This window comes from Xenopus tropicalis, chromosome 3 (assembly GCF_000004195.4).
Source record: "Xenopus tropicalis strain Nigerian chromosome 3, UCB_Xtro_10.0, whole genome shotgun sequence".
In the NCBI taxonomy this organism is placed as follows: domain Eukaryota; kingdom Metazoa; phylum Chordata; class Amphibia; order Anura; family Pipidae; genus Xenopus; species Xenopus tropicalis.
The window spans coordinates 79720887-79748572 of record NC_030679.2 but is presented as its reverse complement, the minus strand read 5'-3'; the positions used below and the strand labels follow the sequence as shown (position 1 = coordinate 79748572).

The 27686-nt window shown below is 37.9% G+C and overlaps 1 protein-coding gene across 1 annotated transcript in view; it reads left to right on the top strand.

Annotated features, from left to right (window-relative positions):
• cacna2d1 (calcium channel, voltage-dependent, alpha 2/delta subunit 1) overlaps positions 1 to 27686 on the top strand; it is a 309871-nt gene that overhangs the window by 52454 nt on the left and 229731 nt on the right. The window contains 1 exon segment of the mRNA NM_001097269.1: positions 7968 to 8084. Coding sequence (NP_001090738.1) covers positions 7968 to 8084 — 117 coding nt within the window.

Here is a 27686-nt window from a genome sequence, read left to right as displayed (position 1 = left end):
TGGAAAATGGGAAAAAAATGGAGATAGTTTGTGATTCTGATTGGTTGTGGGATTGTTCTAAGCAGGGTAGCATTTTGTATTACAAATAGATGCAATCTGTTATCAAACTATAAGTAAAGCGTGATGCATGTATTTGGGTTTATAAAACCATTCAAGTAGTTTGCATACTTTAGCAATTAAAGTAAGTTAATCAAAATGTTTCACAGTTCAGCTTGTACTCTTCTTCTATTGCTTTTTAGCTTTTTGCAGATTTTTCTGAATTCTCTCTGGTGACCTGATGTGAGAAAATACACATAACAGAAACATTTTACCTCCTATAATATATGCTATTTCACTTACCAGCCTGATTCATTTTAACACATTGTTGTCTTTTGCTTCTTATATCTTAATAAAACAGTCTATATTTGAGCATGGAAAGTAATGATTTATTGGTAACTATGTTTTGTATATGTCATACAACATATACTATTGTACTATGTTCATTTTACTAATCTTTTTGGCTCATTTATCAACCCAGCAATAACCCTTGTCATCCATCATGTTTTTGCTTTAATTGTTCTACTTGCAGCTGGTTGAATTAAGATTGGTTGTTTGTTATGGGTTACAGCCAGTTTGGGCCTCAGAATATTTCTATGCAGTGCTCTCTGTGTTCTGTGGCTATTCCATAATCATTCTTACAGTTGTATTGTAGAAGCAATATTGATTTGAAATCCCCCTTCCTAGCTACGTATTAAAGCACAGATTAGATAGAGACCTCTTTACATTGGAGGAGCCTCTGTACTTACTTTTGGGGATTATGCAACAGAGAACTGTATCTTGGGCTGTGTTTCATATTCAACAAAAACATATTGGGTGCCATTGGTCATTAAATGTACAGTAGAGATCTCATTTTACAAATAATGAATTCATTGCTTGTGAATGAGGTCTGTGCATTTTAAAGGCCATGGAACATAAAAAATGTGGATCAGTGCTACTTAAATTTGTTATTTATACATTTGTAGACAGATGAGCCATTGTCCATAAAAGGGAACTAACCCCAGAAATGAAATAATGTTAACTTACGCAGAGAGCTTTAAGCAGACCATACACGTACTGATGATATTACAGTTATGGCACCAGTCATCCAGAATGACCAGGACCTGAGGTTTTTTGCATAAGAGTTCTAAAGAACGATAAAAACTACAAAAAAAAAATAATTTAAATAAGAAATAAACCCAATAGGACTCTTTCTTCATAAATAAGGATTAATTATATCTTGGGATCAAGTACAAGGTACAGGTATGGGACCCATTATCCGGAAACCCAGTATCCAGAAAGTTCCGAATTACGGTAAGCCTGTCTCCCATAGACTCCATTTTAATCAAATTATTCAGAATTTTATAACTGATTTCCTTTTTCTCTGTAATAATAAAACCGTACCTTGTAATTGATCCCAACTAAGATATAATTAATGCTTATTGGATGCAAAACAATTCTAGTGGGTTTAATTAATGTTTTATTGATTTTATAGTAGACTTAAGGTATGAAGATCCAAATTACGGAAAGACCCCTTATCCGGAATACACTTGGTCCCGAGCATTCTGGATAATGGGTCCTATACTTGTACTGTTTTATTATTACAGAGCAAATGGAAATAATTTTTAAAACTGAGAATTATATGATTAAAATAGAGTCTAAGGGAGATGACCTTCCCATAATTATAAACTTTCAGAATAATGGGTTTTTAGATAATGGACCACATACCTGTATATGATTTTTAGTACATTGATGGTGGCCTGATGAGCCTGACCAATATCCACGTACTATAGGTATTGGTCAGTTTTTGCCACTGGCAGGATTGAATATTGAATCTACTGATGATGCATTTGAAGATCAAAAAAGAGTGGCAGAGCCAAAGTGAAGTGGCCATACCTTGTATGGTGTCAGTCTGTTCAGCCCATGGATCTATCAGTCGCACACTTTACAGAGATGTACAGTATGGCTACCTTTAGTCTGCCAATACCAGGCTTTCCGCTTAACAGCTTTCATTTGATGGAGGTTAGTGGGCCAAACTAACTATGCTCAACCTGTACAGTCATTTAACTATTGTGTCACTAATGATTTGAGATAAAAGAGAACTTTTTTGTTAAAAGCCCAGTATTAGTAGTATAATATTTTTAGACTACTAAAATTGCTCTTCGAAAAATAGAAAACGAGTAAGCATAAATCAGTTCTCTTGGTAGTTTTATATACCTTAAACATTGGTATCACACAAATATTTTTTGCTAAGGGGTGATTGCACTATAGATGTGCTTTCAACAGGATTTTATTTTTTTTTGCTTCATATTTTCCTTATGTTTTATAAAAGTGAAGTAGGTTTTTTTTAGCTATTTTTCAATTGAAAGCAGTATCTAAATAGACTGGACTATCTGCACTTCTTTCTGCCTGTACAACTAGAGAAATTGTATGGTTTCAAAAATGTTGAGCTTGCTAAACTATATTATATATATATAATAGTGTGTTACCACATTTCCTCATATAACCAACTAAGTTGCCTCAGGACATAATTAGCACTGGAAATTTCTGCAGGGCATTTGAGGAACTTGTTGAATTTAGCAAACATTATATTAGTAAGATAGGTCACCCTGTTAAGAATCTGATAAGTTATATAGTGGCATTTGGGATCCAAATAGATGTTTTCAATAATGAAATTTAGGAAGAAAGAAATTTAGGAAGTATATGGCATGTAAAATAGAAAAAATGCACTACAGACTAATTTGTGTAAGTGCCTTTGACTGTAACATGTAACACTTCCCATCTAATGATCAGTCATATTATCATCACCTTTGTGTAATGCTTTATTGCCCCTAAACAAGGATTAAGGTACACTGGAAGCTGATTACTCTTACACTATTATAAACAAGGGGTGTTGATGAACAACATCTTTTGCTGCAAAATCAGGATATTAGGACGCTGGGGGGTCCTCACGCACTACAGGGTATAATATGAGATAGATTAAGCAATGACTTGCAAAGAGGCATTGGATACAGCATCCACAAGGTAGTCCAGTACTAAAACAGCAAATGTACACTGGCAACATTGTGAAGAAAGAAACCTCAGTAGTTATTAAGTCCCTTTCCTTACAGTGGTTCTTTCACTTTAAGGCCAGTATTGCCTGGGTGAGTTACCTCCACTCTATTAATCCTATGTTGGAGATCAGTGCTGCTCTATCTTGCCTAATCTATCTGTCTTCTAATATAGTGGCTAGTCTTGTTCATGGGGTACCTGTTCCTTAACTTACACTAAAGTGATATAAACTGATATGATTCAAGTTGACGAAAAAGCCATATTTATTCAATCAATTCCAGACTTTCCCCTAGCTTGGCATTTCATAAAATAAGCCATGTCACATATTTTTCTCATCAAACTGAATTTGGCCCTTCTATAAAAGAAAACAATTTAAAAGTACACCTAAGGTATAGTTTTGCACTAAAGTTTATATCTATTTTAATTACCTCAAATTTTCTCTATATGATTGACTTGGATTATAAAAAAATGGTTAATAATTTGATCAACTTTTCAACTGATATTTGGTTTATTTGTGTATGTAATTATGTGTGTTTTTCTGAAGTCATACAGAAATGCCATAAAACAGCAATGTCTTATAATATTTGCAGACCTATGGGTAAATCTGCCACTATTTACCAACTAGTGTAACTGACACTGTTTTGATAAATAATGAAGAAAACTTTACATTTTACATATTAAATATTCCCACAATGTGCCTTACACTGGAATACATTTCCATATTCATGTGAATCCCTTAGAGAGGTGGTTGTTTCATTACTTTTAATACATATTATAATGAGTATTTGGGAGAAGGAAGCCTCAAGGCTTGTTACACCATGGATTTTATTACAGTATACACGTATAACCAAATTCATAATAAAATCGCAAACATTTAACTTTGAATATTTGAAAAGCTGGCAATAATATACCATATATTTTAGTGCCAGTATAGTATTTTGGTAGTTTTCTGAAAAATGTGATCTGGACACCCTGGTAACAAAACTGCATTTACAGCCTGATAGAGTCATTGGTCAAATAACATTTTAGAATGGAAACTGTACAGTATGCAGCAGATTATCTTTAGATGATCTGATCAGTGTTAAAAAAGGAAAATAGTATTAAGCAGCTGCAGCAGGAGCACTCTGTGCTACTCATGTGGATCATGCCCCCACCTAGTGCATACTACTAATGACAAGAAGGATATCATTGGTGCAAAATATTTAGTTCAGTACCTCTCTTTTGACTGTTCCCTACTATGGCGTATACTAGATCAATCTCTCTGACTTGGCCGTTTATTCCAGTTTTCACTTGATATCCACAGGTTTATTAAAATGCATAATGATATCCCTCAAAAAAGGAGAATTTTTTCCACCATATGTGCCAACAATCTGTCTATATATAGAAAGAGGCCTTGAGTGAGTGCACCTATATTTTCCAAATATTTGCATACATGTGGTAGGACATGAAAAACAGGAATAACAGGACTTCTAAAGCGTAAAAAACTGTATTTGTCTTGACCAATCAACCGTTCTTCATACTTATTTCGCACAAGCTTATCCAAACCATTCAAAAACCACTCCAAAAGTAAAAAGGTGTCCTGATATGTTAACTGTCTCATAACTTCCCTTTTGAAAGTAAAAAAAAAAAATCAAGGATGACCTCCAAACCCTCATAAGATTTTTTTTTTTTTTTACCAGACTTTTGTTTAAAATAAGACAGTTTGCCAAAAGTATTAATGCATGTGGCTAATTTTTATACATGAGTTTGGTTGCTCAGGTGCAAATTTGCCCAGTGTTTATAAGCACCCACTGAGCTATGGTAGGAAGAAACATGGGATGCTGAAGCTTGACTTCTGTCTATGTTTTTCTTTGACCTGGTATGTGACATTTAGGGGCTGATTTACTTACCCACGAACGGGTCGAATGGAGTCCGATTGCATTTTTTTCGTAATGATCGGTACTTTGCGATTTTTTCGTATGTTTTGCGATTTTTTCGGATTCTTTACGAATTTTTCGTTACCAATACGATTTTTGCGTAAAAACGCGAGTTTTCCTATCCATTACGAAAGTTGCGTAAAAAGTTGCGCATTTTGCGTAGCGTTAAAACTTACGCGAAAAGTTGCGCATTTTTCGTAGCGTTAAGTTTTAACGCTACGAAAAATGCGCAACTTTTCGCGTAAGTTTTAACGCTACGAAAAATGCGCAACTTTTTACGCAACTTTCGTAATGGATACGAAAAACTCGCGTTTTTACGCAAAAATCGTATTGGTAACGAAAAATTCGTACAGAATCCGAAAAAATTGCAAAACATACGAAAAAGTCGCAAAATGTTCGTTTTCAAGTCGGAACTTTTCCAATTCGGGTCGGATTCGTGGGTTAGTAAATCAGCCCCTTAGGCTCCTTTTTAATCTTCCGGTTTCAGGTTTTTCTGAAATGTATTACATTATTGTGAAGTCCAGCTAAAAGATTCTTTAAACCTAAACTATAAAGGTACATCTGGACTATAACTGATATACCTGAAACTAGGGATGCACTGAATCCCGGATTCGGTTCCGGATTCGGCACAAATCCAGCCTTTTTTTTTTATGGATACGGTTTCAGCCGAATCCACTGCCCCGGCTGAGCCAAATCCTAAATAGCATATGCTAAGTAGCATTTGGAAAGGGTTACATTTTAGGGGGGGAATTTTTCGCTTTTAACCCTTCCCAATCCCTACCAGAAACAAACCCCTTCAATTATACTCCATAACATACAAGGCATAAAAAGTAAGGCCAAGCTTCTGTTTTTCCCAACTTTATTTATGTGCAATATCTCATCAGGACAACTATATGTTGGCAGAGTTAAAGGAATATTACAGTAAGAAAGTCAGTTATAAAGTTTAATAAAATTGGATGCTCCTCAAATAGGCGCACTACTGCAAGGTTGCTGCTATTCTTCTGTCTCTTGTTCTAACTTGTTCCAGCCTGCCTGGGGATAGAAAAAATCTGACATTATCTATTAAATGGTATAGTATATTTTGGTTAACAAATAATCAGCAACAGGGTATACAGACCGATTTTGTGTTGGTCTGTACTGCCGCACACATTAGTATTATACTGCTAAGTCACATGTTAACTATTGCATCCATTACAATTAAAGTCAAATAAATCAGTGTTTTATACATATGGCAATTTGCTGACCTCTATTAAAAGGAGTACATTAACTATAAAGAATTACTAGGAATACGACCCTTTAACTTTAGTATTTTAAGATATTTGGAGTGTGAAACCAAACATTTTTTCATGCCTATTTGGAGCTGGGATATTACTTCCTTTACTTTTAAAATCAAAGATAAAAATATTCTCCTTATCTATATAACTGACAGCTGGTGTTACTAACATGGTGACAAGAATTACAAGAAGGTGCTGGCATACAGCAAGCAATATGCTCAATTCCAATTACTCTCATGGAATTTTATCCAGAGTGGCACAATCATCACAGTCACAAGCATTAGAATGTCTTGCCTTGTAATGGAAAGATTCCCAGTCACTTCAATCATTATTTATACTAAATAGGCAATAATACAAAAACAGTGGTACATAGAAACACATGTGTATTACTAAACAGAACAATTTTTTAGAAGTATCAAAAACAAATTGTTACATTTGGTGGGTGTATATACTATGCACATTTTCCACAAAAAGTGGAAAGTTAGTACTTGTACCTACATTATGCACAGTGAAACGTGCCCCCTGTATCTTCCACCTGTTGCACCTCTGTTGACATATTTAACACACTTTGCATTATACCTTTGCTGGCACATTTAGTAAAAGCTACAGTGTACAGTTCATGGGAGCCTTGTAATTAATGCAAATATTTAGTACATGCCTCCAGATGCATGTTGAAATCACAGGAGCTCCAAAGGGCTGCCTTAGGTACAACCTGCAGGCCCCATCTACATGTATCCCAGTATAGCCTTTTTCAGTCAACTTTGTTTCACTAGAGATTCAAGTCTGACAGTGGCAGGCTGGAAATTGTTGGGAAAAGGTGCACTGTAGGCAAAAAAATATGGCTCTGCCCTTCTATATTGCGCTTTGCAGCTTACCCTTTACATTTAAGAGGCCTGATTAACTGAATTAGACAAGTACATCTCCCTATAGCAGCCAGTTCTATGCTTTCATTTACTAATTTGTAGTAAACTATTCAAAACAAATTGCTAGTGGTGACTGCACTAGTACAGTTACCACCTATTTTCAAAACTAGACCTTAGGGGTTATATTTATCATGCTGTGTAAAAAGTGGATGGAGTGAAGCATTACTGGTGATGTTGCCCAGGGCAACCAATCAGCAATTAGATTTCAACAGTTAGAAAATCAAAGCAAAGCATCTTATTGGCTGCTATGAGCAACATCACCGGTGAAGTTTATTCCACTTTTTACACAGTATGATAAATATACCCTCTGGTGTACTTTTATTTTGTTTTTTTTATAGAAGGGCCAAATTCAGTTTGATGAGAAAAATATGTGACATGGCTTATTTTTTTAAATGGCAAGCAATTGATTGAATAAATATCTCATCAACTTGAATCATTGGATAAGAACATTTTGCTATAATTTAGTATAGAAAAATGTATATAGAATTTGTGTCAGTCGGCTTTTTTTTAGATTGCAGCCTAAATCCATCATGGAAATGAAGATAGTGGAGGATTTATTGTTCTTTCCAATTCATTGACTACAGCGGGTTTAATTTTGTTTTTTTTTTCTTTTTTTTATAAATAAGGTAAATTTGATTCTACTTAAAGTACACTAACTTAATTTTCATCTTTAATATTAATAAATCCTTTAACTAGGAATTTTGTAAAGTTAATTTAACATAGTATGTAATATGTTTAGATAGAAATTACACGCCAAAGTAGCTCATTTGTTTTATTTCTTTATTTAGATTTATTTGAAAAACCGACATTTGTATACAGTTGAAGCCAATAATGCACGGCAGCTTGTGCAAAGTGCAGCGACAAACATTGAAAAACTACTGAGGAACCGCTCCAAAGCTCTTGTGGTAAGTGTTTTCTTCATGAATTCTTAGATATTTGTACCTGTTATAACCAATATTAAGAGAAAGACACCTATATTATCCCTGTGGTCCCGAAAACTGTTTTAAATCCAAATTAGAGAAGGAGGCTTTGTAATGTGTTTATAAAATATCGTTTCTGGAATTGCTTTTACAATGTGTAATTTTAATGTTTAGCGATTGGCGAATTTTTTTTGGCAGGTTTCCCTGCAAAAGTTTTCCATAAACTCCAATGTATTGTTAAAAAAAAGAGGCTGCATGGCTTGGAAAAGTAGCCACAAAAAACGCCCATTGACTCCAATGTGTTTTACAAGTTGTGTCGCCGTTTTGTGAAATTTTCAGGGAAATGGAACAAATTCACACATTGCTAGAAATGTACTGTTATTAAATGTAATCTAAAGGCAAATAAATAGCCTATGTAATTTTATATGCAATGTATCCTCCATATTTAAGGACTCTGGACAATATCCATACATGTAAATATAATCATTTTTAATTAATTTTTATTCTTTACAACTTCAAATTTGTCTGGGTATAAAGTACTTCAATACAAGTTCATAAAAGCATTGTTGGACTGAATTATGTGCAGCCATGCAGCATGCATCTAAATTAATTGCCGACTACTCTAGCCATGTATGTGGAATCAATATGCGGTTGGTATTAAAGGGGTGAGGTGGCAACCCTGTCTGTCTTTCCACATTCCATTTTGGTTCACAATTTTGGTAGTATCCCAATTGTTTGGCTTTTGTGTGATTTAAGTGTAATGGAATAGGAGATCCTAGTAGGCACCCTGAATAGAGGTTCTTGAGCTCATTTTTCTTTTTTACATTATCAGTGAGTAATTCCTCAATACTTATTTTTTGGAAAAAACTTTTCGAAGCATAATGTATGAGTTAAAAATATTAATCATTAGTGAATTAGCCAATTTTAATTTTAGTGCATCATTCTAATAATACCAAATTCTAATCATTCTAACCAAAAGCTATGGCACCAGCAAATGGCACTGAGGAATATATTTATCAAGTAATTGAAGGGAATATACAGACTGTTAGAATATCATCTAGCCCAGCATGTTTCACAGCATACATGTTGAGGGACAAATAGCATTTATCTGCTCTAATGGCCAATATGATTGTAACAGAAGCCAACTCCCCTGTTCATCAGATAAAATCCTCCAGCCACTGTACATTAATAAGTCTCTAAGAAAAACGAATTAAAAAAAAAGGCAAGATAAAAAGTGAAGCAGCATTATTTAGGCAATAGTTAAAGGTAGTAAAAGGATAACCCCCATAACTGTAATGATAGAGACTGCTGTCACAAGACTTATGTTCATAGCATGAAATATCCTACAAATTCTGCTCATTTTGGTGCCTTCCTCTTAATTTATATCAAGGTTCAAATTCTGGATGCATTCAATTCAGTCACTTATTGCGGTCCAATAAAGTTGCTATGTGGGAGGGGCCAATTTCTGACTGAACCTCTTTGTTTACATTATAGAGTAAAATATTAATATAAAAATGTTTTCAGTAGAAAATGTTTTTAAGAATATTAAAAAACAAGTACAAAGATTCAGATAAAGTGCATGTAACACAGGCTAAACTCTAAAAGTGTGCTGAGGGAGGGTTGGAGAGTTATTAATAGAATATTGATTTATGATAATGATGTCAGGGATGCAATTAGATTAAAGACCTGGCCATGCCCTCTGAAGCAGAGGATACAAATGTATGGAAGGACTCTTAACCACATAGATAAATGTTTATGTATATGGAGTAGAATGCTAATTGCATCTAAATGGTCATAGTGCTAGTTCCTGGAAATATTTTATCGATAGAAAGGATTGACTTTTCTTCAGGAAATAACTATGTGCTTAAGTGTATTGTAGAACATACAGTGTCAGATTTCTTTTTGTCTAAAGGTGAGCCTAACTGGCATAGTCAGTTACATCTGATAATATTAAGAGTTTATATGTTTGCTCTATTTGCAATTTTTGCAAGGTTTTAAATCTGACAATGGGGGTAATAATCAGTGGTGATCAATATGAGCTCAACCAAATAGGACTAGTTATAAAAATGCACTTAAGGTATTCTTTTAAACTGATTAGAATGTGTTCATCTTAATGACATATATCATGCTAGTACCACTAAAAAACAAACAAAAAACGGCTGTTCATTTAAAAATCGTTTAAATGTTCTACAGCTCATCTTATCGTTTCCAAAGAGTTCTGACACTCTTCCATGCTTAGCTTCCTAGTCTGTGGCCACATCTGTCAATCATGCTAGGCTGAATGAGATCCAATATACCATAAGCTGGAATACCATTTTCATTTATACTTCATAGTATAGGAGGATTGCACAGCCCCCAGTCAAGCAATATTAACAAATCTCTGTTCTTGGACAGTATAGGATCAGGGGACTCTCCAGCCAATCTTATGTAACTCATTTGCACATAATATGTGAGCTGGAGCACTCTTTCAGTGTGAGCATTTGTGTGCCCCGACATGACTGCCCATAACAGGAGCTAGTTCCAGGCGTAAACAGAGTTGCACTCAAGAGGGGGGTTCTCTTTATTAATTTTATTAGCCTGCTCTTTCAGTGGTAAAGGAAACCATTCCTGCATGATAGGTGTATTTTAAGGGTATACAGCTTGAGTATGCTTATGTTGTGGTTGAACTGGTTTAGCTTTAGTTTTTGTATCAGTATCCCTTTAATTAAAACAATTGTGTAACCCTATCCTCACCGCTTCTGGCACTTTTGACAGTGTTACACTCCAAGTGTGGCGCTTACCTGATGGCACGGGACAAACCTGAATCACTCCGCAGTGGTATTGGGAGAGACTGGGTACCTGGTACTTATTAGCGCAGTGCCTCCACCTAGTGGGATCCGGGAGTGCACCTACGGGTGGCCCCACTAGGAACAATAATAATGCACACACAGTACTTGATAAACGAAATAACTTTTATCTGAAATAAAGGGGAAACTAATACATATAACACTCCTATCAAAGTGGCAATAAGGGCCTTACTAACTAGCTTTGCCAGCGCAAGCTATCTCACTAACTATGTACAGTCCTTTAGCTCAGTCCAAAGGAAAGTTTATATACTTTAAATCTTCAAGCGCTCCTTTATTAGTTTCACTTTAATGATACTCACTCCAGGGATCTCTTTGGGTGATTTACACAGAATCTTCAGGCGAGTCCAGCACTTACAGCCATGCAGTGCGACTACTAGCCCCTTTAGGTACTCAGATGGGATTCCCCTGCAGGTGTTTGTTCCTCCAGTCAGGACTCCTCACAGGATCTCTGTCTCTCCAGGTACAGGATCTGCCTTCCCTGTACCAGCCTGTTCCAAAGGCCAGCTTCTTCTTGTGCTGCTCCTCTCTCTGAGCCCACGTGCAGCTTCTGGAGCTCTGGGACTTTCTGTCTCCTCCCTCTGGCTTCCTCTCCCAGGCTGCTTTGCAACTTCCGGCAGCCCTGAGCTTGCTGTTCACCTTGTTGCTAGGCAGCAGCTCACAGCACAAAGTCTCCAGCTCCCCTACAGGGAACAGCAGCAGGAGGGGGGTAAGTGCAGGGACCCAGCACTACCTCCCTACAATTGTTTTGGTTTTTTGGTCTGAATTTTGCAAATGAGTATTAGTTGCATTTTACACTTTTGCTTGATTCTACAGAGCAATTGTGAGAATGCCACGATGAACCTTCTTAACTACTATCTCCAATATACATTTAGTAGAGACAAGGAGGAGGCTCATTATTTGGAGACCATTGTCTCCCCCTTAAGCTTCTCTACCAATTTCCCTGTACAACTGACGGAGGCTTTCTTGTAAAAATTGATCATGTTGGTTTATATTAGTATTGAAAGTTGTACTAAACACATGTTTTCGCATAGAATGATATCAGTTTAGTTAACTCATGCATCTATTTTACTTACTGTCATGTGTGAAGAAGTTAATTAGGCCCACTTTTCTAATGTTTTGGCAGCTGTTACAAGAATCCTCACTGAATAATTAGCAGGGCCAGATTAAGAACCTAATCAAAAGGACCTAAATCCAGAATTGAGAATTTAATGGACATACTAATTAACTGCACCAAATGACATTAAATAATCAATAATTTATTTACAATAGCAAAAGCTGATTAGCTTCACAGTGACGCATACTATGGTCAAGTAATATTGCATGCACTCTTTATAACACCAATAATGCAGTTTTTGGACAAAAATGGTGCAAAGACTTCAGGGATCTTTGATATTTTGTAAACTGGGTTGAAATGTGGTGACAGACATTGCTGACATTGTTTTTATACTTATTCATCTATTTTGTGACCAACTGTCCTGTGTTCTTAGGGGACAGTCAACTGTCAAAATTCCATTAAGACACACTTTACCCTTGTATGGAGTAAATCACTTCTCACTGTAATAAATACGATACCCATTTGGGTGCACAAAATGCATACCAAGTAAATACAGCTTGTACAATGCAGCTGGCAAGGTGCGACTATTTTACACAATAAAAATTAAATAAAACTTTGCAATGAAGAATTGAACAGTAACATTCCAACAACTGTTGTGGTTGAATAAAGTGGTACAGATAAAATTCCAGAATAGCTTTTAACACCAAAGTATGCTGGACCAAAAGCTGGCATTATTTGAAATGTGTCAAATAATGGCCTAAAATGCAGTGTAAAGTTGGCTTCAGTGCTTTCTCCCATTCCAGAACTTTTACAAAAGCAATTTTCTTTAACCACTGTGGCACTTCATGTAAATCATGCACATGCAGATAGGAGATGGTACAGTACTGATAAAAAAAACAGTGGTTTATTAAAAGTGACGTAGGGTCCAGATATTCATGTCTTTGTCTGCCCCATGTTTTATTTATTCTGGATTTTTATTCTTTATTTTACAGTTAACCGAGGCTATTAATGTTGATGTTTAAGAAATAGTAACTATATTAATAAAACAACATCCATCTAGATACAATATAATTATAAAGCAGGTATTTCCATAATTGGACAACTGTATCCACACTCACATAAACCAGTAAATACAGCCATGTGCAGAAAACTATATTTGAATTTGCATGATATATAAAGAATTTTCTCACATTCTACCTGATTTACTTGGCTGGCTAGCCTAATGCATGTTGTTAGTAGAATAGATATACAAATATAAAAACCTACAAAAAAAAACCTAGTTCATCCAATATAGCAGGGGTTATGCACAAATAAAAATTGCTTATCAGTCAGTATGTATGCATGGGATAGATTCATTTAATTAAAATGAGTACTGCAGGTATCCAATGTCTATTTAAAAAGAGGACTGAATTTAACAAGCAGACTTCTTTGTGAGGGTGGATGTAAAGTGCTATTTTGAGTGAACATTCCCTTAGGAACAAGTTCACATACCTTGTATTGTAAAGGCGCCCAATAAAGTTCAATCTCACCTGTTGTGTAGACAGTTGTCCATCTAGTTCATGATTCATCTAACCTCTCTTAGACATCTGCAGTAACTAGCCAATCCTTCAGCAGGAGGTGAAACATGCATCAGTTTTGTATTTATGTCCCCTATCATAGTGGTTTAAATGTAAGCTCATTTTAAAAAACAGTATTTGTGGCACCAATGTTGGTTTTGAGCTACAGAGAGAATGCTGGAGATTTGAGTGAAGGCATACCAGATGTATGCATCAAGCTTGCCTATTGCTGTGGGGAGATGTAACTAATGTAAGTATCAAGTACAATGTATTATGGAGGTTTGAGTAGGCATGAGCAGTAGTGTCTACCTCTTTCTTTTAGGTAGCTGGAAAAGGGGGCTAGGACTGGATGGAAAGAGGACAACCGGTGGGAATTATTTATTAGAACTCTGTGATTTGGATTCTGGAAGATGGTTGAGATTAGGATGTCTGCTATCACATGCCTATTTAAGACAATTATTGAGGGAGCTGGCACTACAGATAGACCCTTGGTGTGTGTTGTTATGCTTGCACATATTCCTAGGAAATGGTTAAGTTACTGTTATGTTAAAAGTTATATTTTAAAATTATATTTAACTCTACACAGTTATATTTATTTATGTAAACATTTTCTTTTACTTTGTAATAAACCTGTGGCCTTCTCTTTTAGAGTGCTGATTTTAAAAGAAATGCTTAGTAGTGGGTGGGTGTGTAGAGTCAGGAAAAGAAAAGTTTTCAATAGAGTTGAGAATTACTTTTCTTTCTGTGTGCTCAATCAAATATTTCTGTGGAAATAAAAAAAAAATGTAAAAAGCTTTTAGAAAAGCACACTTCAAATGACTTATGTACACTCTACAAAATTACATTTACATTATGATGACTAAGCCATTTGCGTTTCAGGAGGGTGAGTATCCTGGCTGATGTAATGCTTGGAAGCATGAAGCACATTAAGATGCAGTGTCCCAGACTTATGACCTGGGTTTGCACTGCTATTCCGAGCCATCTTAGTAACTGGGGAAATTTTCCAGTGGTGATACTATAGAATTGACTTCCTATGACAAAGAATAAATTGATTCCACAGTTATAAAATAAATTGCTTGCCTGCTTACTGTCAGATCTGATACATATGCTGGCAGCAAGTGACAAGAAACACTGCACTTGAATACACACCTAGCAAATATACCGCAAAGAAAGACATCTTATTATTTTACACGGGAACGCCCAAGTCCTAGTCCTTTAGTATGTGTGAACAAAAAGCATTAGTGCTTTGAGTTTCCAAGCAACAGCCTGATCTCTCTCTCTCTCACTCTTTCTCTGTTTAATACGGGTTATGGGGTGGTTTAATTAATATTGCTGTACAAAGCAACAGTATCCAGAACAGTCAGAGGTTGAACATATCTTTATTATAATGTAGCATACAAAAGTCTACAAGAGTTTAATGTTTGTATTTAGGAAAAAATTGGAACTTTATTAAAGGAACACAACCCAGAATTGGAAAGATGCTGCTGTAGAAATGATAGATTGCTGTTACATATTTGCATAGTAGCTTAAGTTGAAAAACACATTTATTAAAGGGATTCTGTTGTGATTTTTATGGTATACTTTTTATTTCTAAATCACACTGTTTACATAGCAAATGATTCACTCTACCATTTAAAATTTTATTCTTGAACCAACAAAAGTATGTTTTTTTTAGTTTTTAGTAATATTCTCATGTAGGCAGCCATCTTAGTGCATTGTGCCTGGTTCTGAGCTTTCAGGCCACCATGTGGCCATAGCCTTATATTGGAATTCAAAAAAAGTTAAACATACAAATATACAATCCTCTTTTTTTTATTTCTGTATTCCATGCTGTAAGGGTTTCAGATAACAATGAATCCAGCACTTCATTGCATTTAATGTAAAGATGAGAGATAACAAAGCTAACACAACAGATCTTGGTATTACTTGAAGTAGTATATGGCCTGAGAAGTAGAGACACAACTGCCATGTTTACAGACAGCTAGGATACTGTAATGTAAACACTGCATTTTTTCAAAAACATTAGCTAAATTCAAGTAGACCAGATCTACTGCAACACTACTGTGTAACTTCTTACTCAATACGTCGTAAAAAAAAACCAAATACAATAATTTTGCACGACCTGTGCTTTGTAAAAAAAAAAAAAAAATGTACCTTATTATAATGTGGACTAATAATAATGCAGAGCTGTCAACTCCCCTTATAATCATGGGGGTTGCCTGATTTAGGTGTCCCTTCTCTGGTCTCTTGACAAATTCACTAAAAATCCTATCACGTGCATGCGCAGTACTTGCGAAGGGCTTCCTGCACATGTGTAGAAACTGTTCTAAGGCACTGGACTGTTGTATGCACAGATATGATGATCAGGCCACACCCCCAACATTTGCATCCCATTCCCCCGGTTTATAACTCTCAAAAGTTGACAGCTCTGTTAATGCCTGGGTTCTTATGTAATCTGTGCCGATATTTCCTAGCTCACCCCCATGTATAGTTTAAATCTCCTTTGACTTTTTAAGCCGTCCCCTCTCAAAAATAGCTGCACTATCATCAATTAAGTGCAGCCCAATTCTGTAAAAAAGCTTGTAGCTGAGCCAAGATATTCTAAGTGAGGGGTTACAGTTTGACATCCTTGCAGCTTTCAGTTGGCATAGTAATATAGATGGTTTGAAATGATTATTGATGATGTTAATAGAATAAAAGCACATACAATGCACACAGAATACATTTTTGTAATAACTCCTATTTTAAATTATGCATAATGAAATCATTAAAACAAATTCATATGTTAAAACATTCTACAACATTAGGACTAAATCTATTTAAGCCAAGAAGAAATCTCTGCAAGCAGTAATATAATATTTTTACTAATTAATGCATCTAAAGTTTCTTTATATCAAAGTGCTGTATAGCGCACACCATGAGAAGATATTGTTCATTAGTGGCACTACGTCAGATAATTTTGTGTTTTAATGTCTTTTGAGTACTCATTTTCTTATTAAAACTTCAATTGCATGGCACTTGATAGTAATTAAAACCCTGGGCTATATATTGTTTCACCAGAAAATATGACAAATAAAATTATGTGTAACACAATAGTTTGTGCCGTCGGTTCTCAGACATTATTAACTTTTGTTTAATTTTATTTTTGTAACAGAAACCAGTGTCTTAATCCCAAATGCAATTTTTTTTTACTCTCACCTTCCTTCATTTTTTTATTGTAATCCCATACTTCCCTTCCATCTATGCTTCCCCCTTCATTTTCACCCATTTTTATTGTTTTACTTTTCACCATTACATTCTATTCTCTATAACCCCCATTCCCCTTATCCACTTTTGTGCACCCCTGCGTTTTGGAATCCCTGCCCCTTTTCTCTTCTGCATTTCCTGTTCCAGTTTCATTCTGTTTTCCTTTCTTGTCTTCCCCCATTCACTTGACAACAGTTTTTTTCTGCTTTAGGAGAACTAAACCCTAAAAATGAATATGACTACTGTGTTTACTGCACCAGCTGTTGAGAAGCTAACTTTAGGAGTCATAGCAAATCATCAGTTAGGTTGGCCTGTCATATAAACTGATAGTACAGGCCTGATTATTCATTTCTGATGCTAATTGCACTGGTTTCTGAGCTGCCATGTAGTAATTATCTGTATTCATTAAATCCATCTTATATTGTGACATTTATTATAACATGTGTCCCTCTGTGTAATTGTGTATATTGTAAGAGTGTGCAGTGCTGCATATCCTTGTAGCGCTTTATAAATAAAGTTATACATCCATACATACATGCATTTATATACTATATATACAGTATATTATGCATTGGTCCCTAAGCTCAGTAACTGACAGCAGCACAGAGAATGTGCAGTGAATCAGCAGATAAAAAGATGGAGAGCTACTGGGGCATATTTGGAGGCATCAGGTCTTTCCTGCTAAAGAACTATGGATGCCTTGGGCTATTAGAGACGTCTGTGCATTTTCTTGCTATTACTGTTTTTTATTCCCTCTCTTCCTTTTCTTTTGTAACCCCTCTTCCCCAAACACTTATTACCTAGCCCTAACCTAACCCTTGTGCTTTACCTAATTAAATTATACACCTCCCCTTTGCAGTCTTACTACTAGGTTTCTATTAAAACAATACCAAAAATGATTCCCTGCTTACAACGTTTGTTATATGTTTTTGTCACACTGTCCGCTGTCGCACTGTCCACTCACAGGCAACTTGCACAAATATCACAACATACAACAACAATCAGAGTCAAAAGTTACAATTTACAATGCACTACAATCAGTCAGGTAACTTTTACTGAGCCCATGTGTTGGCAACTTAAGTTACCTGCAATTAGCTCAGCACAAACTGTCTTCCATTAAGATTCAAAAGATTCAAGATTCAAAAAACTTTATTAATCCCAAAGGAAAATTGTTTATGCTCGGTTACAGGTGCTCCCAATTATCTAATAAATAAAAAATAGTAAATAAATAAGAAAGAAAAACCCTTCCTAAAACATATTACACAGATAATAAATACCTTAAAACCTTCATAAAACAATAAATACCAACCTACAAACAACCACTTATGGGTATTATATATGTGTATGAAATACAGAGAGAGAGGAATTATACATTTTTATAGCTGTACAGACCACGGCGTAAAAATGACACTCGCCACAACGGTTTCATAAAACATCCGCAGCATAATGCTACAGACGTTAAAGAACCTGAGCCTCCACAAAAAATACAACCGACTCTGTCCTTTTTTATAAAGTGCCATTGTGTTTTACTTGTGTCTGCACTGGGAAGCCTTGAATACACTCAGGCACATGTAGCCAATATCCGTTGAAAATGCAAAGTCTCGCATTTTTTGGCTACACATGCCTGCACCCGAGCATATTCAATGCTTCCCGGTGCAGGCACAAGTAGAAGTTTTTTCCAGTGTAAGGGCATATTCTCACCAAGCATTTTTTGCTTGCTGAGAATACGCTACGTGTCATATTACCCTAAAGTAACTTTATGTCCAAATAACAGTGTAATAGTGTGCTAGTGCATTTGTGTTCCTGAGGAAGAACTGACTACCAATACAAGTATCATTGCATTTGAATTCATGTTTGTGGGTAAACCAAGGTGATTTGATAAGAGCAAAAAAAGGCTTCTAATCCTAAGGAAACTGAGTTATGTTAAAAAAAATAAAATAAAATAATCAGTGATGTATGTATTAAAGAAGGCACACAAGAATGTACACAAGTTCACTTTATATAAATATATTAATAGGCTATACAACAATCTCTTTGTGAACTTCCCAGAAGACTGGAAGACTGGAGGGCATCCTTTCTGATTCAGTAATGAGGTTTCACCTTCAGCTGTGGAAAGGTTTTGTTTTGTTATTTTTGATGATATGTGTTTTCAATAAGAAGAAAAGATGTGGGCGACATTTCTGTAAAGAAGATGCACTATAGATAGTTTTAAGGTTTTTTTTTAATCAGACCAAAAGTATTTGCTGGGCGTTTGTCTTTTTGTAATATGCAATTGCCTTAAAGTAATTGCTAATTAGGAGTCAGATTAGGTTCGGTATACGGCTGAATCCTTCAATATGAGTTCGGCCGAACCAAAAAAAATTGGGTTTGGTGCATCCCTAGTATCTGGTAGAATTAAGTCTAAAACAACTGGACTTTTCTGAGTTTTTTTCTTGAAAAATTTTCACCACTCATCCGAGTGGCTTCTTCAGTTCATGTTCCCTACCAGTCATTTGAACTGTTGAAGCCACTCGGATGAGTGGTGAAACGTTTTCAAGAAAAAACTCAAAATCAAGTTGACTTAATTCTACTAGATACCTTAAAAGAGAAAAAAACAAAATGCTAAGAAAGGGGAAATAGCACATAACTGTTAATACAAAATAGATATTTTTTATTCTCAAAAGATTCTTTTAGAAGAATTACTGTGTCTTCTTGCCTGTATGAAAGTGTACATCATTTTATACAGTCACAGCTGGAAACATCTGACCATATCTGATGCAAAATTGCGACAAAGCCACTTATGGTGAAAGCAGGAGGTGCCTACTGGGACTGCATGGTCATGTAGGAGCATATAAAGTTTGATTTATATGATATTTGATTTTGATATTGGCGAATTGTTTTGCAAAACTTCTGCATTTTGCAGTGAAACATTTGTGGTCGCGTCAAAAAGGGCACGAAAAATAGAAAAAAGGCATGTCTGCATCAAAAAAAGTTGTGCAGTACCCGCATTTTGAGAATTTTTCATTGTTTTGTGAAGTTTTTCACATTTTGCAAATTTTTCAGCGAAGCAAAATGGGACAGATTTGCTCATCACTATTTATTTATTCTAATGGTACTATACCGGTAAGAAAAAACTTAGTGTCGATTTCAGAATATTGGCAAATTTGTTTTTTCTAAGAATGTTGGTAGCAAGTTTTATTGGCGTCCTGGTCTATTTTGTAGCAGGTATCCAGAAAACTTGGCACAGCAAGAACAGGGGCCAGGTCATGATTAGGCTTCTATAAATGGAAATTATTTCAACCAACATTGACACTAAATAATATCTATATATGTGGGAATCTCCCAGTCCCCACACTGTTAGACTTACTCTTTTGCCATCCCAAATATAGGTATTTACTGAAAATTACTGTAAAAATTGACTTGGAATTACCCTGTTCACTTGCAGATGCACAGAGTTTGTCAAGCAAAATGGGGGAGAGCTAGAGTTAATAACATGTACTGGACCTGGTGAGGAAAAACATTTATAATTAGGCAGAGAATTTGGTGGTAACACCATTTTTAGAAGAATTAAAAAGGTGGTGGAACGTGTCATTTTTTAAAGACATTTAAAGCCATACATTAAAAAGGTAGCACCAAGGGGTTGTGGACAGGGTTACTAAAAAAATTATCATTGGTGTATGCTACAAACCACCCAGTATGAGGCAAATAAATACTAACTACTTTAACAAATGGAAGAGGCTTAATAAATAGGGAAAATTGGTTTATGGGTAACTTCAATTGATTAAGGCTAAATGACAGCTTTTTATTTCAGGTAGTTTATTTCATGTTACCAAAGTTAACTACAGCACCAGCAAGGAGGAACAGTGAATACAATATGGTCTCATTTGAAATTATGTTTCAAGCTGGATAAGACAACTGTATAAGACTAACTAAGAAACTAAATTGCAGACATGCAAGCTTGGTCAGTATTAGAGCATCTCGGCAATTTATTAACCGGGAAAACCACAAGGAAGAGGAAATGTCTTTAAAATGCTACTTAAAACCTGCTAGTATATTCCCCCATAAGCAAGGAAAAAGCAAAACCATTATGGTTTGATAGAAAAGAAGTGGGTTAGAAAAAACATTCATTTGAGGCATTCAGATTTCCTTGGATAGCTAATAGTTTTGTGATGTAGAAAAGTACCATTGTGCGTGCAAAAATCAATCAGAAAAGCTAAAAAATAGAATAAGGGCACTGCAGCAAGGAGTAAAATATATCTCATACATTATTTTCAGAATACTGTAAAGAAGACCTCAAATAAAATTGGTTGATAAGAGCAGGGAAAAAGCAGAGATTTTGAACAGTTATTGTGATTCTGTTTATATAAATGGAAATAATACTGGAATGAATTACAAAATACAATTCTTTGAGTTTGTGCCAACACACTTTTATGGCAGATAATGCCAGACAAATTTAAAAGGAGAAATTTAGACACTGGGGTGGCAGTGGATGTGATCTACTTAGATTTTGCTAAAGCATTTGATACAGTACCACACAGAAGATTACTGATTAAATTAAGGAATGTCAGCCTGGAGCAAAATATTTAGAGAACTGGATGAAGAATAAATGGTAAGTGGTAAATGGAATATCTTCTGATTAGATCAGTGTTAGTGGAGTACTGCAGGGATCTGTCCTTAATCATTTACTTTTTAACTTGTTTATTAATGACCTTGAAGATTTTGTTGATACTAACTGCAAAACTGCAAGTTTTAAGCATGATGTTGCCACATTATAGAGAGATTTGACTATATTGGAAAAATGTGTAGCAAACTGACAAGCAAGGGTTTAGTGTTGATACATGCAATGTTGGGAGCCTCCTTGAATTAGGAGGATTTAGGGATTTTTGTGAATAATAAGCTAGACAGTGTCAGCCAGTGGCTACTTAAGCAAATAAAGTGATATCTAGCATAAATGCAGTGCAGTTTTGGACCCCAGTCATTAAAAAGCATATTAATAAAACTGATGTAGTGCAGAGGCATATAACTAAACTGGTAAAGGGAAAGGAAGAATTAACATATGAGGAAAGACAAAGTTGATGTTTTGTATGGAGAAAAGGCACTTGCGAGACATGATAACTCTTCAAAAATACATTAGAAGACGTTGTAGACTGATAGTGGTCTTGAAAAAGATCAGAGGACCAGATACCTCCCATGTTTTTTTTCACAGTAAGATTGTGAAATGCCCTGCAGGGTGATGCTGTGATGCCAGATTTTATTAATACCTTGACAAGTATAATATGTCAGTGGGGCTGATTTATAAATGTTGTGCAGTGCAGAATGATTTGCCCTGCCCATGTTTTTAAAACTGGACAAGGCTGGTGCACTTAATGTTCAAACATAATTGTAACATAACTCTTATTTGCCGTACGTTTGTCCATAAGAGGTTTTAAAACGGGATTTGCTCACAGGATTTTCTCAATAAATCTTCTAAAGTTTTATTTTCATTTTGGTGCCCCACAAGAACCTTCATTGTCAACAGTACAACCAAACAAATGGCCAAATGACCTGCAGTACATAAGATTTTTGTCTTTTTGCTTCAGAAATGCTACTATAGTTAATATACAGTAAACAAGCTGTTGTGTAGCCATGGTGGTAACCATTCAACAGATACACTATGTATAATAAATTGGGTTTAGTTCCAGGGATGATAAACAGGAGTATCTAGCAGAAAGAAGTCTTAAACAACTAAACTTTTTAGGTTTTCCTTAAAACATTTCACCACTCATCCAAGTGACTTCTTCATCTCTCAAAATTACCCAGCATTTATACCCTTAAGATTAGTACAGTAACCAGCATCCAGTCACAATGGCTCCAATGAACTTATTCAGTTAGCTGTAAGCTCAAACTTGCAGAGAGTTTAAAAAAAAAACAAGCCCAGCAGCTTTAGACTTATTTCTACTAGATACTATATATCATGACCTGGATGAATTAAAATCTTTTTAGACCTAAACAGGAGTCAAATGGTTCTCTAAAGAGCTACAGACAGACAACTTTTCTTATAAAATAGAACATTTGTTGCCAATAAACAGGACCATTGTAATTTTTGTTACCAACAGGCCAAACTTACACCAGATTGTTAGTAGGTAGAGGCATGGGGGTTGATTCACTAAAGTGCGTTAAAACGAGCGCTATTTATAGCATGCGTTAAAAATTTTATTGCTTCTTATTTTTTGCGACAACGCATGATTCAGTAAAAGGACAGTTGTAAAAATTTAGACGCTATGTTCTTTACGTTATTAAAGTCGCAATGAGCGTTTTTCTTGCGTTAATTTCCACGCATGCGTTAATTCCCGCTGAGCGCAATATATTTCGGCGCTTGCTATATTAGCACATGATTTAACACACCTAACCATTACGTTCGTAAAACAACTTTTCTGAAAATTACCATTTCCCTGAAAACTGGAGGATGCATCACTCTAGGGCCAATTTTCTTTAAGTACTGCCTGCCCCAAGTAGGTGTTAATCTTCGCACAGACTAATGCAATATTTAGCGCGTCTAACGCTTCGTAAGTGTTTGTGAAGGACATGGTATGGAGCATTCCTAAGTATCAGATGGGTCTTTTCTGACACTTGAGGGGGCATTTACTATTAATATTATGATTTTTTCGATTCAGGTTTTGTCGCAGAAAACGAGAAATTCCTATTTATGAGGGTTCATTAAGAAAAGATAGTTCAATCAAAATAAACATCTATAAACAAAAGATGGCCAAATGCAGAATCTTTGCTGCAAATCCATGCCTGATGAAAAAACATTAAATTTTTTAAGCACCAAATAGAATTATGCTCTCTCTCTCCTCCTGTTTTTATCAAAAAGCCAAAGTGACCTCTATGTTAAATAACAGTGAAGTGATAGATGGCACACTATCAAACAGAATTTTTATTGGTGGAATGTTCTTGCATCTGTAATTATGTTGGGTTGAAAACCCCAACTTAGGGGCATATTTATTATGCTGGGGAAAAAAACGGTGGAAAATTTGCCACACATCGCCAGGCTTCGCCGTGTAAAAACGGCGTAAAATTGGCGTAATTTTTTTACGCGTTTTTTTCTTCCACCGGAACTTATGGAAAATAATGGCGTAATATCCGGCGTTCAGACAGCGATCTTTTCCATTTATTTTACACAGCTTTTTACTCCGTTTTTTTGGCGAATTAGTTTTACACAGCATAATAAATACGCCCCATACTGTTCTTCGACTTTGGCTTCTTCTTCCGCTTCTTCTTCCGCTTCTTATTCTTAGCGCCCTCCATTTTCTAAACGCTACTCCTCCTACAGTTTTAGGGGTACAACACCCAAACTCGCCACACTTCTTCGCCCTATAGTGGAGCAGAATGCTTGTGCTTTTCTAAGTGATCCAACAACCCCTGTCTTTTTGTGGCGCCGCTCCGATCCCCCCAATTTTCCTATTGACTTTGACAGGGAAGATATTCAAACTGCTGCCACACTTACAGCTTTGAAGCTACAGCCCTCAAACTTGAAAAACATAATAATAGGGTCACCCCAAATGAAACAGCGACATTTGTTGGATGACCCCAAAGTGGGAGGGGCCAACAACAGTCAATCAAATGTTACCTATTGACTTTAATGGGGAAATTGAAACTGCTGCCAATCTTACAGCTGTGAGGCTACAATCCCCAAACTTGAATCACATAGTCATGGGGTTAGCCTGAATGAAAATATGATGATTGTTGGATGCCCTAAAGTGGGCAGAGCTGTGAACAGTCAATCAGATTTTACCTATTGACTTGGTGGAAATTTAACCTGCTGCCATTCTCACAGTATTAACACCAGGGTCCCCAAACTTTTCACAGTTGGTCAATAGGGGACTGCAGATTTAATTTTGAAAAGTGGGCAGAGCAAATCATATTTCAACTCTAGAATTGTATTGGTTTGATGCCAGGGTGAGTCTGGAGGAGAAAGTAAAGTGAATGACAGTGAATTGCTAATGGTACGGTCCGATCTTTAGTTACAGGGGGTCATGAAACTATATCATTATTACCCCTGTCCCCCTAAAGTGGTATGGTCCGACCCCCCCATCCAATAAAATGGTACGGAACGACCCCCCCCAAGAAAATGGTACGGCCCGACACCCTCCTCCAAGAAAATGGTACGGCCCGACCCCCCCCTCCAAGAAAATGGTACGGCCCGACCGCCATCCTTCCAAGAAAATGGTACGGCCCGACCCCCCCCTCCAAAAAAATGGTACGGCCCGACCCCCCCCAAAGAAAATGGTACGGCCCGACACCCTCCTCCAAGAAAATGGTACGGGCCGACACCCTCCGCCAAGAAAATGGTACGGGCCGACACCCCCCTCCAAGAAAATGGTATGGCCTGACACCCCCCCTCCAAGAAAATGGTACGGCCCGACCCCCACATCCAGGAAAATGGTACGGCCCGACCTCCACATCTAAAAAAATGGTACGGCCCGACCCCCACATCCAAAAAAATGGTACGGCCCGACCCCCACATCTAAAAAAAATGGTACGGCCCGACCCCCACATCCAAGAAAATGGTACGGCCCGACCCCCACATCTAAAAGAAATGGTATGGCCCGACCCCCATCCTTCCAAGAAAATGGTACGGCCCGACCCCCACATCCAAAAAAAAAATGGTACGGCCTGACCCCCCCCTCCAAGAAAATGGTATGGCCCGACCCCCCACTCCAAAAAATGGTATGGCCCGACCCCCCCCCTTCCAAGAAAATGGTACGGCCCGACCCCCCACTCCAAAAATGGTACGGCCCGACCCCCACATCCAAGAAAATGGTACGGCCGACCCCCCCTTCCAAGAAAATGGTACGGCCCGACCCCCCACTCCAAAAAATGGTACGGCCCGACCCCCACATCCAAGAAAATGGTACGGCCGACCCCCCCCTTCCAAGAAAATGGTACGGCCCGACCCCCCACTCCAAAAAATGGTACGCCCCGACCCCCACATCCAAGAAAATGGTACGGCCGGACCCCCACATCCAAGAAAATGGTACGGCCTGACCCCCACATCCAAAATAATGGTACGGCCGACCCCCATCCTTCCAAGAAAATGGTACGGCCTGACCCCCACATCCAAAAAAAAATGGTACGGCCTGACCCCCCCTCCAAGAAAATGGTACGGCCAGACCCCCATTCCAAAAAAATGGTACGATCCGACCCCCCCAAGAAAATGGTACGGCCCGACCCCCATTCAAAAAAAATGGTACGGCCCGACCCCCCCCCCAAGAAAATGGCACGGCCTGACCCCCCTTCCAAGAAAAGGGTACGGCCCGACCCCACCCCTCCAAGAAATTGATACGGCCCGACCCCCCCTTCCAAGAAAATGGTACGGCCCAACCCCCCACTCCAAAAAATGGTATGGGCCGACCCCCACCTCCAAGAAAATGGTACGGCCCGACCCCCATTCCAAAAAAATGGTACGATCCGACCCCCCCCCAAGAAAATGGTACGGCCCGACCCCCATTCCCAAAAAAATGGTCCGGCCCGCCCCCCCCCCCCAAGAAAATGGCATGGCCTGACCCCCCCTCCAAGAAAAGGGTACGGCCCAACCCCCCACTCCAAAAAATGGTATGGGCCGACCCCCCCTCCAAGAAAATGGTACGGCCCGACCCCCATTCCAAAAAAATGGTACGATCCGACCCCCCCCCAAGAAAATGGTACGGCCCGACCCCCCTTCCAAGAAAATGGTATGGCCCGACCCCCCCTTCCAAGAAAATGGTACGGCCCGACCCCCATTCCAAAAAAATGGTACGATCCGACCCCCCCCCAAGAAAATGGTACGGCCCGACCCCCCCCCTTCCAAGAAAATGGTACGTCCCGACCCCCCCCACTCCAAAAATGGTATGGCCCGACACCCCCTTCCAAGAAAATGGTACGGTCCGACCCCCACATCCAAGAAAATGGTACGGCCCGACCCCCACATCCAAAAAAATGTTACGGCCCGACCCCCACATCTAAAAAGAATGGTACGGCCCGACCCCCCCCTTTCAAGAAAATGATACGGCCCGACCCCCCACTCCAAAAAATGGTACGGCCCGACCCCCCCTCATCCGCCACAATGGTATGGTCCGACCTTAAGTTACAGGAGCTGTCATGAGACCGTGTCATTATGTTGAGATGAGAAACCCAACCTATTTTTCTTCGACTTCAGCTTATTCTTGACGCCCCCTCCAAGAAAATGGTATGGCCCGACCCCCATTCCAAAAAAATGGTACGATCCGACCCCCCCCAAGAAAATGGTACGGCCCGACCCCCATTCCAAAAAAATGGTACGGCCTGACCCCCCCCCAAGAAAATGGCATGGCCTGACCCCCCCCTCCAAGAAAAGGGTACGGCCCGACCCCACCCCCTCCAAGAAAATGGTACGGCCCGAACCCCACATCCAAAAAAATGGTACGGCCCGACCTCTACATCTAAAAAAATGGTACGGCCGACCCCCATCCTTCCAAGAAAATGGTACGGCCCGACCCCCACATCCAAAAAAATGGTACGGCCTGACCCCCCCCTCCAAGAAAATGGTACGGCCCGACCCCCATTCCAAAAAAATGGTACGATACGACCCCCCCCAAGAAAATGGTACAGCCCGACCCCCCACTCCAAAAAATTGTATGGCCTGACCCCCCCCCCTTCCAAGAAAATGGTACGGCCCGACCCCCCCCACTCCAAAAAATGGTATGGCCCGACACCCCCTTCCAAGAAAATGGTACGGTCCGACCCCCACATCCAAGAAAATGGTACGGCCCGACCCCCACATCCAAGAAAATGGTACGGCCCGACCCCCACATCTAAAAAAAATGGTATGGCCCGACCCCCATCCTTCCAAGAAAATGGTACAGCCCGACCCCCACATCCAAAAAAAATGGTACGGCCTGACCCCCAC